The sequence below is a fragment of the Salvelinus namaycush genome, chromosome 27 (genome assembly GCF_016432855.1).
Source record: "Salvelinus namaycush isolate Seneca chromosome 27, SaNama_1.0, whole genome shotgun sequence".
NCBI lineage: Eukaryota > Metazoa > Chordata > Actinopteri > Salmoniformes > Salmonidae > Salvelinus > Salvelinus namaycush.
Window position 1 is genome coordinate 28,090,866 of NC_052333.1, and position 13,372 is coordinate 28,104,237.

General features: G+C 45.7%; 1 protein-coding gene across 2 annotated transcripts in view; it reads right to left on the reverse strand.

Annotated features, from left to right (window-relative positions):
* Positions 1–2,204: 2,204 nt before the first annotated feature.
* LOC120022602 (mothers against decapentaplegic homolog 4-like) overlaps positions 2,205–13,372 on the reverse strand; it is a 32,101-nt gene continuing 20,933 nt past the window's right edge. Inside the window, exons 2-11 of one of the 2 annotated variants that reach the window (XM_038966575.1) lie at positions 9,289–9,463; positions 6,966–6,989; positions 5,675–5,896; positions 5,055–5,282; positions 4,655–4,759; positions 4,468–4,521; positions 4,194–4,377; positions 3,748–3,916; positions 3,473–3,611; positions 2,205–2,416 (exon numbers count right to left, since the gene is read on the reverse strand). In XM_038966575.1, the coding sequence (XP_038822503.1) occupies positions 2,205–2,416; positions 3,473–3,611; positions 3,748–3,916; positions 4,194–4,377; positions 4,468–4,521; positions 4,655–4,759; positions 5,055–5,282; positions 5,675–5,896; positions 6,966–6,989; positions 9,289–9,463 (1,512 nt within the window). Of the gene's footprint in view, positions 2,417–3,472; positions 3,612–3,747; positions 3,917–4,193; positions 4,378–4,467; positions 4,522–4,654; positions 4,760–5,054; positions 5,283–5,674; positions 5,912–6,959; positions 6,990–9,288; positions 9,464–13,372 lie in introns of both variants that reach the window. The other variant, XM_038966574.1, reaches the window with a different exon arrangement.

Consider the following 13,372-nt stretch of genomic DNA (forward strand, 5'->3'; position numbering starts at 1 on the left):
CAGCAGCACAGTTAAAGTTACTAACACTCTAGATAACATGAAAACAGCCTAACCAGCTCTGCTAGGGTGAGTAAAATGGTCAGAGTGACGTGTTCTCTCATTTGTGTCTGCAAGTAGCTAGCAAACTAACCAACTTTAGCCAGTTAGCTTGGGTGCTTGACTGCCGTTGAGGTCAGAACACTCGGGTCAACCCTACTCCTCGGCCAGAGCATCCAGTGTGCGCTCTGAACACTCCGAGAGTGAAATGCTCTGAATTTACGAACGACCCAGAGCACACTCTGACACACTGAAGGCAATTTACAAACACACCCAAAGACTTTATTGAAGAATCCCCACAGTTGACAAATTACGGACGAAGGGGTGTAGACTTCGGCTCCCAAACGTCGGCTGGCCTCGAGAAAAACATTTGTGTGCCCGAACAGCTGAAAAGACTATTTACCGAAGTCCAAAACAAACAAAAACCTCACAAAATGTTGTCATAATATCACAAACTCTTCCAAATTGTTTCGGCTGGGAAGCATGCGGACGCTTTAAGGGGGAACTTACAAGAGAAAATGCTGAGCGTCTGAGGTTTTGGCTGAAAGACAAACTGTGGGTTTACACTGTTATCATGAGGTATTCTGGCTTTGGTGAGTTCCGCCGAATGGCAAACTGTTTGGTTACATACACTGTACTGCTTCATCACAAATACCCACACCACTATTTTAAAGCTTACATTTTTTTGGCTTTTTTTGTCTTTTGGTAAGAAAATAAATTAGCTTGAGAAAAGTGCCCTGTGTTATTATAGGGCTAACAAGATAAGAATGACTAACTATTTGAGTTGATACCCACACACAGGAGAACACAACACACACACAGAGATGACAAAAGGATGGCTGGCTAGATTAATTAGGACGCTGGTTCCATCACTCTGGTGTTCTTCACAGTTCCGAGACATCTTGGTTCTGTGACCCAGGTTCTAATCACCAATATAAAGCATCTGTTCTATTGGTCTGGATTCACCAAAAACTCTGTACATCTTCTAGGTTAACATCGGAATCCAAATCTGATTTTGTAGTGTGAGATTTGTGTTTGACCAGTTCATATTGTTCATGAGTTATTTAGGTCAAGATCTGTAGTCCTCCTGGGTTTGGGTCATCTTTGGATTGTGTGTGTGTGTGTGTGTGTGTGTGTGTGTGTGTGTGTGTGTGTGTGTGTGTGTGTGTGTGTGTGTGTGTGTGTGTGTGTGTGTGTGTGTGTGTGTGTGTGTGTGTGTGTGTGTGTGTGTGTGTGTGTGTGTGTGTGTGTGTATACATGTAAGCAGGAAATAAGTAAGTGTGGATTGTGTGTGCATTTGAGGAGTACCGTACCAAAGTGCTTGTATCATGTCAGAACACTGGATCTCTGAAAAACATCCCTAGATTTCTACAGTGCATTTCTATTTCTGTAGAGAATAGAAGAATAAACATAAATTACTCAGTATACATTTTCACTAAAGTTACCTGTTTATACTATAATAAAGAACCTCTATGAAAGGTAATTCAGGGGTCAAGGCTGCTTTGTGGTGTTTGTGCTGTGAAAAAATAATTAATGTTCACAAAACATGGAAAGTATGTTCAGGACATCAGTAGTTTTATATCTGCATGCCCACAGGTTTGGTTAGTGGTTGCATGGGTGTGTGGGAGACAGTACAAGTGTTAAGGAGAGCGCAGTGATTGTTGGCTGCTTGTGTGTGTCTGTGTGTGACGGCGAGATTGAGGTTAGCCTTTGTGGGGCTTTGAGTGGCTCTACACTGTGTGCGTTAAATAGAACGAAAACATGTATGTGGTTGTGTGTGCATGTATCAATCTGTATCAGTCTTTATAAACTGGGTGGTTCGAGCCCTGAATGCTGATTGGCTGACAGCATACCACTGGTATGACAAAAACATACATTTTTACTGCTATAATTACATTGGTAACCAGTTTATAATAACAATAAGGCACCTCGGGGGTTTGTGATATATGGGCAATATACCACACCTCCTCGGGCCTTATTGCTTAAATATGTATCGTCAAGAGGGGGAATCGGTGTGTGTGTGTGTGTGTGTGTGTGTGTGTGTGTGTGTGTGTGTGTGTGTGTGTGTGTGTGTGTGTGTGTGTGTGTGTGTGTGTGTGTGTGTGTGTGTGTGTGTTTGTATGTTTTTAACCCAATATGGATTTTTAACTGATCCTCTTTCCTTTTACTCAGTTAGCGGGTCCTGGGTCGGCCAAGGGCATGGTGTGTAGTACCTCGTCCAGCAGCTGCAGAGCCCGGTGCAGGTGTACCTCCACCCAACAGGGGGTATCTTTGATGCTCTGCCGGGGGTAGTCGGGCCCCCAGCCCTTCACAAAGCTCAGCCGCAGGATACACAGCCTCCGGAGGTCGTCCACACCTATCCCTGCTGCTGCAGAAAGACCTGGAAGAAAGAGGAAGTGAGGTATTAGGGATGGGCATTTTAAATGATTTCAATATTCGAATAATATCGTGATTTTTCTCTCGGATATCCAGATAGTCAAAATATAGTTTTTTTTAAAGAAAACAAAAATGATTTGGAAACTTCATGTGGAATTGCTTGTGTGACTCGGGAGAGAGCCGGTGCGCTGCGCACTGCTTGTTTGGGGAAGCGGCAGAAGAGGAGCAGGGGCCTGTGTGTGTGGCATGGAGGGAGAGAAAAGTAGCCAAACCGACTCGCGCTAGTTAGACAAACTTGTCTCTTTATAGGTGATTTATCATTCCATCTGGTAGTACCTGTCTTGACTGCATCAAATCAATGTAAAGATGCTAGCTAGCTACAGTAGCCAGCTGAGTTAGCCAGCTAGCTAGATAAAGTGGCAAGGCTAATTGAAGCTATTTTGCTGCTCTCCCTGTCCTTATCTATAACAACTCCATTCATATTAAACAACAGCCTACCTGTTGGTTGATCATTGTTGCCTTCTACTTCTCATTTAGCCAACTTAATTCCGTGATTGTAATTCCATTTTGCAGTGATTGGAAATCTCCCACTTCACTTGCTACACATGAAGTCACTGACAACAACAACAACAAGCTACACGTGTATAACCTGTATAGGCTATAAGGTACGACTTTTGTTTGTTGTTTTATTAAATGAAGAGTATAAAATGTCATGGTATATATTTGTGTGTAGCATTGTCACATAGATCATTTTATTTAATTGAGAAAAAGAAAAAGCCTTCATTGTTCATATATTTTTTCAACCAAAAAAATGAATACTCCTTCAAGTAATCGAATACTAACGTCCGTTTGGATATTAAAATATTTAAATAACTGTGCCCATTCCTATGAGGTATAAATTAAAAGACAAATGTGGTGTCCCACATGGGTCAATACTTGGACCCATTCTCATTCAAAAGAATTCCACTTCAACAGAGACTATAAATTCACAATAGCCTAATTGAAAAAATATGAAAATAAAACACACTAAGGCTGTGCATATCTCATATATTGTACTTACTGACTGCAGGTGCTATGCCTCCAACGCTGCCTGGCCCAGGGATGTTGCCTGCCACGGCGGCAGCCTGAGCTGCTGCCGCTGCCTGCGCTGTAGCTGCCTGCTGCTGCATTTGCCTGTGACACTGTCTCAGGTCAAACACCTACAGGGGAGAGAACAGTCTGATGTCAGAACACCTACAGAGAGACATCAGTGTCCAGTCAAACTCCTATTGGGAGAGGTCATCAAGAGGACAAACAACTGAAAAGTGAACAGACAGAGGTCGTTGTGTTTCTCACCTTGATGTAGGCGCCGGGGTAGATCTTGTGTACTGCGTCGCCTGGCGCTCTGCCTGCCTCTCGATCCAAGTAGTAGCTCTGCACGAACACGGCGTGGTCGCTCATACAGCGCATCCACACGTCTCCCTCGCCACGACACTCCAGCTGCACTCCTTTACCTATGTGCAACCTGTGAGAAAGAGGGAGGATAAAGATGATGAGTACAAGTGAATATAGTTGTATTAAAGTGTTATATTTCAGTCAATAAAAGAAGTCGCATTTTGCTACAATGGGTCTTCTGCCACAGGTACAAACAGATAGAGACAAGGCATGGCATGATTATGAATGAGAGATATACCAATCAACATTTCAACAGACACATATAAAGGCATTCAAAATAGACATTTGTGGCAAGGTAGGAACTAACATGCTTATTGATATAGAGATGGCACTAGAGGAGCACAGACCTGGCTCTCTCGCTGGCGTCGGTGCGGTGGACGTTGCTGAGCTGGCCCAAACAGAAGCGGTCACCCCCTGAGGGGTCCACGTAGCCGTCCACCGTCACCACCGGGCAGCTAGCCGGCACCTTGAACATCTCCCCCACCTGGACATCCATTTCAAAGTAGGAGATGGAGCACCAGAACTCTGGCCCTGCACACAGACAATAATGTGGTTAGCAGAGTGTGTGTGCATGCGTTTGCATCTATACATCTATATATACATATATATGTGTTGTCTTACCTGGATGATTGGACACAGGGGGAGGAAATGAGGCTGAGCCATGATGCTGAGACCCTAGAAGGTGAACAGGAAACAACACAGGTTACCAAACATACACTATTCCTAACAATATCCCCCAAAAAGCACCTCAGAAGACATACAGACACACTTTGGGCATATTGTGACTTACTGTAACTGCCTAACTTACAGAAGCTGGTTGGATGGTGGAGAGGAGGCTGTTGGTGGCCACGCCCATTCTGTTGTTGTGGTCCCACAGGAGTGTAGGAGGCTGTGCTAGTACCTGTCCAAGTTGCTGAATTACAAAACAATGAATACAAATTAACAACAAGCACAAGCTCAAGCCATAAATCTGGCAAACTACCATTTCGCATTTTTACAAATATTTTGATTTCTTTTTACAGTTTTCAAATACAGTATGATGATTTATCATGCCGTTGAAATGAATTGTGTTTGGCTCCCTGAGTGTGTGTGTGTGTGTGTGTGTGTGTGTGTGTGTGTGTGTGTGTGTGTGTGTGTGTGTGTGTGTGTGTGTGTGTGTGTGTGTGTGTGTGTGTGTGTGTGTGTGTGAACCGTATGGCAGTACTAACTGTGGAACGCAGCCTGTGACTGTGTGTGTTTGGAGCTGTTGTATCCATTCTGACCAGGCAGGGGCTGGGGTGGCTGGGGGTTCTGTGGTGGCCCGTGTGGCAGCCCGTGTGTTGGGGTGGAGGGGGGCGGCGTGGGGGTCATAGTGGTCATGACCTGACCCAGAGGGGAGGCTATCTGTAGGAGTCCCTCACTGTGACCTCCCTGGAGAGGCAGCATAGAGCCGGACACTAGAGAGGAGAGACACACACACACACACACACACACACACACACACACACACACACACACACACACACACACACACACACACACACACACACATGAAGAGCTACCAGGTTGTTGTCAATATCAATAGGTAGGCAGCAATCAATAAACAAATGTCACAGAACAGGATGACGCAGTGACACCCATAGAAACAGAACACTTGTGGACATCCTTGGTAACACCTATCTGTCAAACAATCCCCTAAGCTTATTAAAAGATCACCTTAGGGAGCAGCAAAACAGGGGTGGACATTCTATTTTTCTCTATGTATTGGAACTTATTTTTGTCCAGCTCCCGTTATTATGTTGGATGTGCGTAAAACTCCCTCCATTCATTAAACACCTATTGGTCTTACCTGTGGGCGAGAGGGGCATGTTGGGGTAGAGGGTGATGGGCGGAGGGGCCCGCTGCGGTTCCGGCGGGAGCTGCAGAGGCGGGAGAGGCTGGCCATAGTGGTCCGGAGGCTGTAGCTTGAGCACCCCTGGGTGGGGGTGGTCCGACGGGGACATGCCTGGTGGCATATCCATCTGGATACAGTCATGAATGTACTCCTCCTTGATCAGCCTCCCAGGGGGGCCTAGAGGAGAGAGGGCTACCAACAACATGGTATAACATTGTTATTTGTTTCAAGTTTTATTAGGCGTATGGGATACACGTGGTATACACCGTCCATCAAAATGCTTACTTGCAGGTTCCTCGACAATGCAACAACAATAAGAAATAATACAATATTAGAATACAAATATAAAGTAAATAGCTCAGTAGAATAAAATAAAGATTTTAGCATAAGTATATTAGCCACCTGTGTGTAATGCATTAACCACCTGTATTAACCACCTGTGTGTAATGCATTGTAAATGCATTTATGCAACTTTAAACATTAAAAAGTGCAATGCTTTGTAATGAATACAAGTCATTTTTGGCTAGGCAACTATAAAGAATTGATGAATGCAGAAACTGTCTGGCATCCAAGCCAGTGAGATATGGGCATACCACAATTGTACTCTTTTCACACTATTGTGCCAAGCTGCTGGCTTGGATATTTTCTTTTCACATTGTCCTTTCCAGCACAGTTCCAGCAACTATGGTGGATGCTTAATCAGACCAGCACAGTGCAACTTGGTTTGATGTGGCTAGGCTCTGTAGTATGAAAAGGGTATAGGACTGAAGGGAAAGAGGAATGTTTGATGTGGCTAGGCTCTGTAGTATGAAAAGGGTATAGGACTGAAGGGAAAGAGGAATGTTTGATGTGGCTAGGCTCTGTAGTATGAAAAGGGTATAGGACTGAAGGGAAAGAGGAATGTTTGATGTGGCTAGGCTCTGTAGTATGAAAAGGGTATAGGACTGAAGGGAAAGAGGAATGTTTGATGTGGCTAGGCTCTGTAGTATGAAAAGGGTATAGGACTGAAGGGAAAGAGGAATGTTTGATGTGGCTAGGCTCTGTAGTATGAAAAGGGTATAGGACTGAAGGGAAAGAGGAATGTTTGATGTGGCTAGGCTCTGTAGTATGAAAAGGGTATAGGACTGAAGGGAAAGAGGAATGTTTGGACATCTGACACCATCAACAAAGTAGATGAAGACAAAATAATACTGTTATACTTAACAAGCCTGCAGTAAATTCGTTAGTACTGTGATAGTGCACTCACCTGTATTTTGGAGACTGAGACCAACTTTGAAAGAGAACAAACGAAAGAAGGAGGGGGCAAAGAAAGAAAGAAAGAAAAAGAGAGAATACGAGAGAGAAAATAGGGGGTAAATGTCTGCAATTTCACCGCAATGATATGCTTATCATTTGTAATTAATTCAAATTCTGATGAAGTCCAAATATCATTCACATAAATAAATATTTTTATGCGAGTAAAGTACGTTATATAAAAAATGCCACGACCGGCCTGATGGAAACAGCAAATGTCGGTAAACTTTCCATATGTAAACATTTAAAAAAATACACTATACGAGGTGGGATCTTTTTGTGTCAGTAAAATTAATTATGTGAGAAATGGCGGTGGAAACGCTTTTATGCAAAATATTGATATGGCCAAAAGTATGTGGACACGTCTTCAAATTAGTGGATTTCACCTGTTGCGGACAGGTTTATAAAATCGAGCACACCGCCATGCAATCTCCATAGACAAACATTGGCAGTAGAATGGCCTTACTGAAGAGCTCAGTGACATTCAAAGTGGCGCCGTCATAGGATGCCACCTTTCCAAGTCAATTTGTCAAATTTCTGCCCTACTAGAGCTGCCCCGGTCAACTGTAAGTGATATTATTGTGAAGTGGAAACATCTAGGAGCAACACCGGCTCAGCCGCGAAGTGGTAGGACACACAAGCTCACAGAACAGGGCCGCCGAGTGTTGGAGCACGTAGTGCATAAAAAGCTTCTGTCCTTCTGGAAGCAACGTCAGCACAAGAACTGTTCTTCGGGAGCTACATGAAATGGGTTTTCATGGCCGAGCAGCCGCACACAAGCATAAGATCACCATGCGCAATGCCAAGCGTCGACTGGAGTGGTGTAAAGCTCACCGCCATTGGACTCTGGAGCAGTAGAAACGCGTTCTCCGGAGTGATGAATCACGCTTATGCTTCACTATCTGGCAGTACGACCGACTAATCTGAGTTTGGCGGATGCCAGGAGAACGCTATCTGCCCCAATGCATTGTGCCAACTGTAAAGTTGGTTGGAGGAGGAATAATGGTCTGGGGCTGTTTTTCTTGGTTCGGGCTAGGCCCCTTAGTTCCAGTGAAGGGAAATCTTAATGCTACAGCATACAATGACATTCTAGAAGATTCTTCCAACTTTGTGGCAACAGTTTGGGGCTGGCCCTTTCCTGTTTCAGCATGACAATGCTGCCGTGCACAAGGCGAGGTCCAAACCCGTCAAACACCTTTGGGATGAATTGGAACGCCGACCAGGCCTAATCGCCCAACAACAGTGCCCGACCTCACTAATGCTCTTGTGGCTGAATGGAAGCAAGTCGCTGCAGCAATATTCCAACATCTAGTGGAAAGCCTTTCCAGAAGAGTGGAGGCTGTTAAGCAGCAAAGTGGGGACCAACTCCATATTAATGCCCATGATTTTGGAATGAGATGTTAGACGAGCAGGTGTCCATGTACTTTTGGTAATGTAGTGTATAATAACCATCATATCGAAGTAAATTTGAAGTCACGCTGTGATATGTTGCGTGGTCCTCCCACTACGACTCGGGAAAGCTTGCAGATTATTAGGCTACAGATGAAATATGTTATAATGAACTTCACAGGGTGGTGAAAGTGCACGGTGATGAGCTTGATGCTACTTTCCAATAGATATTGAGGGTCTAATTCTGGTGACATGATGATCGATGCTTGGCTGACATTTGTCAAATAAAAATAATCTCGCTCTTATCCATAATAATCTCATCATGTAGGTAGCCTACCCGCACTGTATCTGCAAGGTGAAGGCTAGAGCACAAGTGCCAAGACCAGAATGGGCACACCCTTTTTTGGTTTGACTAAACCATCAGTAGAATTGAAAATCCGTTGGAAACCCATTTAAATTGTATTTTTTATTACGCACGGATTTTTATCCACAAAAAGTCAATTTGATGGAAAGACATCTCCTGTTAAGCGGATTTTAGAATATTTGCATGAAAATCTGTCGCCAGTTGGATGGAAACCTAGCTACTGTAATATTTGTAATGTTATGACAGAAAACATAGTATTTACAGTACATATTCCCAATCTGGCCCTCAAACCATCATGGTCACCTAATAATCCCCAGTTTACAATTGGCTCATTCATCCCCCTCCTCTCCCCTGTAACTATTCCCCAGGTCGTTGCTGCAAATGAGAACGTGTTCTCAGTCAACTTACCTGGTAAAATAACTGTAAAATAAATAAATAAAAAATAAATATCAGAAACATCTGCACCATTAGGCATTAAGCAATATAGGGTGAACTATCCCTTTAAGCTGTTGAGCAGACCTACCAATGCCGGGCGAAACCACTCTCTCATAGTGGTAGGGGTTGACACACACATTGTCATATTTGAGGTCGAAGGCGTATTGGCAGAACTTGACGTGCTTTAGCTCATTCTTGTGTAGGTCTGGCCAGCGCCATAGTCGAGCGTAGATCACATGGGGGAAGCCTTTCCTCCCTGCAACCTGGAGTGAGGGGGAGGGCGGAGAGAGAGAGTTAGAGATACATGGCCCTATTCAATCAAAACTAGTATATGGGTTTACGTTAAATCTCTTAACTGGGCTAGACATTTTTTTAAAGAGGCATTGCAATCAAAAACTAGATTTTACTGTATTTTTTTAATATTTCCACACCATGGGTTTGAAATAACACTATTTTTTAGGCTCGGAATTTCAGCCTGTTCAGGCGGGATGGAAATTTTGGCCCACATCATGACATCGCAATCTGATCTGATTATTCTGACCAATCCTCTTTTATTTGCATATGTATCCTCCTACTTTGAAGGGGTAAGTGGGGTAGGCTTTAGAGACAATCCTATCCGCCAATCAGGGCTGTGTATGTAAATATAAAAAAATTGTATCAACACGCCCACATGATCAGACTGAACATTTCAATGGCAAAAGGAGGCTCTGGGAAATAAATGATAAATGACACATAGTGATTTATTAGACATACATAGATTATTTAAAAATGAAAATAGACTGCATGGGGGCTTTAAAAAAAATGTTTTTGCACATAAGCTGATCTGACTGATTTAAGATGAAAACTTCAACCCTGTTACGGTCAACCCTGTTACTTTATTTGGCACTTAATAAGCACTTACTATAATCATTGATTCATTTAATCTCTTGAAAAGTGTAGGCATCCTGATAAATAAGAACCCTTTTCCATTATATCTCAGAACACGGACCAAGAAGACCGCTTTCTAATGTTGAATTGTACCTTTCATGGTGAAAAATGCACATTGATTTCATTGTATATCCCCTCTGGGGCAAATCTGGTGTTTTAGATAGAATTCAAGCTATCTTAGATCAAATCCAGACAGGAACTAGTATTTTAGCAGGTGATCTAAATCACATATTCGGCAAGTTAGACAGACAGCAATAAAATACACTTAGCGACAGAATATGGAGAGGTGCAGACAGTGTTGAAGAAACTAAAGTTTATTATTTTAACAGGGGCAGGCAAACGACAGGTCAATGCAGGCAGGGGTCAATGATCCAGCGAGGGTGTAAGGCACCAGAACAGCAGGCGGGCTCAGTGTCAGGTCAGGTAAATCCAGAGTAGAGGCAAAGGTACAGGACGGCAGGCAGGAAAGGTCAAAACCGGGAAACTAGAAAACATGGACTATAGCAAAGACAGGGGCAAGGGAATACGCTTGTAGGTGTGAACGAACTGGCACAGACAGACAGAAAACACAGGTATAAGTACCCAGGGAATAATGGGGAAGATGGGCGACACCTGGAGGGGGATGGAGACAAGCACAAGAACAGGTGAAACAGATCAGGTGTGACAGTACCCCCCCTCTAGGGACGCCACCTGGTGTCCTACCTGAGCACATACCTGGTTGAGCGGGGTGCCGGCATTGGAACTCAGAGATGAGGCCTGGGCCCAGGATGTCCCTAGCGGAGACCCAGCACCTCTCCTCCGGGCCATAACCGTCCCAGTCAACCAGGTACTGGAATCCCCTGCCCCAAGGTCGAACCTTCAGGAGGCGTCTCACTATGTACGCTGGTCGGCCGTCGATGAGACGAGGGAGAGGGGTGGGCCTGGAACCAGGAGACAAAGGGTTGTGAGACATGGTTTTAATTCTAGACACAGGAAAGGTAGGAAGTATACAAAGGGTACGGGGCAACAGAGGACGAACAGCAGATGGGCTAATGATCTTGGAGCGGGGGGGGGAAAGGCCTCGGCTTCAGGGGGTGTAGCCGCGTGGCTATAGCGGCATGCCAGCGCATCTGGCTTGACCTTCTTGGATACCGGTCAGTGCTGTGGAAGCGAAGTGGCCCGGGCCTTACTGAACCCCTCCCAGAGGTCCTGGTACTCCGCATGGCTAGCGGAGAGGTCTGGGGTAATTTCCAAGCCCCCAGGAAGACATCCCGGGGCAGGCAGAGCTGACTTCAGGAAATAAGTGTGGCAGAACGGGCTCCAGCCCACGATGGCACCAGTAGACCAGTCAATCGAGGGATTGTGTCGCTAGAGCCAAGAGAATTCCAATACCACGAGAACCTGCGGAGACTCAATTAGCAGGAATTGGATCGTCTCGCTGTGGTTCCCGACACTCGTAGGTTGACGGGGTTGGTATGGTGGGTGACCCGGCCTATAGAGCGCCCGTCCAGTGCTCTAACATCCATGGGAATGGAGGTTGAGTGGGGATACTCAGCTTGGACGCCAGGGTAACGTCCATAAGTCTCAAATCGGCCCCCGAGTCGATGAGTATCTGGAGAGACTTGAACTGGTCCCCCCACAGCAGGGTGGCATGGTGAGGGGGGCGAGAAAGGGGAGAAGCAAAATTGTCCTTAAGACCCACCAGAGTACTCATTCCTACAAATGAGCTAGGTCTCTTGAAGGGACAGGTAGACACATAATGACCGGCAGTATCGCAATACAGATAACTCTGGGTGGTAAGTCTGCGTACACGTTCAGCTGGAGACAAGCCCTAGCCCTGCCGAGCTGCATCTGCTCGGGAAGAGGTAAATTGGCAGTCTTCGGAGGCTCTTGGAGGAACTCAGGTAAGCTTGGATCCTCTCGGAGTTCATCAGCTGCAAGGTGGTATCCTTGAGTGAGCGATTGGGACGGCAATCAGACCTCTTCTCCCTCCTACGTTCCCGTAGCCGTCCATCGATCCAGATGGTTAAGGCAATGAGTGAGTCGAGATCCGTCGGTAGTTCCCGGGCTGCAAGCTCGTCCTTTACTTCCTCCGATAATCTGTGCAGGAACATGTCGAACAGCGCTTCCGGGTTCCAGGCACCCTCCGCTGCTAGCGTGCAGAAATCCACCGCATAGTCTGCCACACTGAGAGTCCTGCCGAAGCTGGAGTAACTTCCGGGTAGCCTCTCTCCCGGACACCGGAGCCTCTAAGACATTTTTCACCTCCGCCGCGAAACCCTAGCCTAGGGGCCCTCTCGGACATCAGCGTGATGATGTATGCTATATTAGAGCGGTCCGAGGGGGAGGAGGAAGGCTGCAGCTCCATGACGAGAAAACACTGACAGGTGCCCGACTCTCCATCAAAGCACTCCGGGGGAGGTAAGTGGAGTTCCCGGGAAACCGGAGTGACGGCGCTGCTACCAGCCGGGCTACTGAGGGGCTGGGAGGGTACCGTCGTGGTAGGCTGTCTAATAGACAGCCCACGGAATTGCTCCCACAATGTGTCCAATGCTAGGACGTGACGTTCGGCCACGTCCTAGAACCCTTCCATCAGACCGCGAAGCAACCCTTCGTGCCTACCAATGGAGGCTCCTTGGGAGGAGATGGCATCGCGGAGCAGGTACTAGTTTGCTGGGTCAGTCATGGCCAGTTCGTAATATCACGTTTTAAGGTATGACCTAAATGCAGACAGTGTTGAAGAAACAAAAGGAACAGCAGGCGGGCTCAGGGTCAGGTCAGGCAGAGGTCGGTAATCCAGAGTAGAAGCAAAGGTACAGGATGGCAGGCAGGCTCAGGGTCAGGGTCAGGGCAGGCAGGAAAGGTCAAAACCGGGAAACTAGAAAACATGGACTATAGCAAAGACAGGAGCAAGGGAAATGCTGGTAGGTTTGAACGAACAAGACAGACAGAAAACACAGGTATAAGTACCCAGGGGATAATGGGGAAGATGGGCGACACCTGGAGGTGGGTGGAGACAAGCACAAGGACAGGTGAAACAGATCAGGGCATGGCAGAGACTGAACAGAGCACATCTTCAAGACCCGAAATGTATTAAATACGTAAACGAAAAATGTAAAACCTTTACCATTACAAATGGAGACATAGAGGACAGAGAAAAGCCGACCCCTGACATAATTTGGGATGCTTTTAAGGTATACATTAGGGGAATGATAATCTCACACACAGCAAAAGTAAAATCTTTGTTAGAAATTAAAATGAAAGAA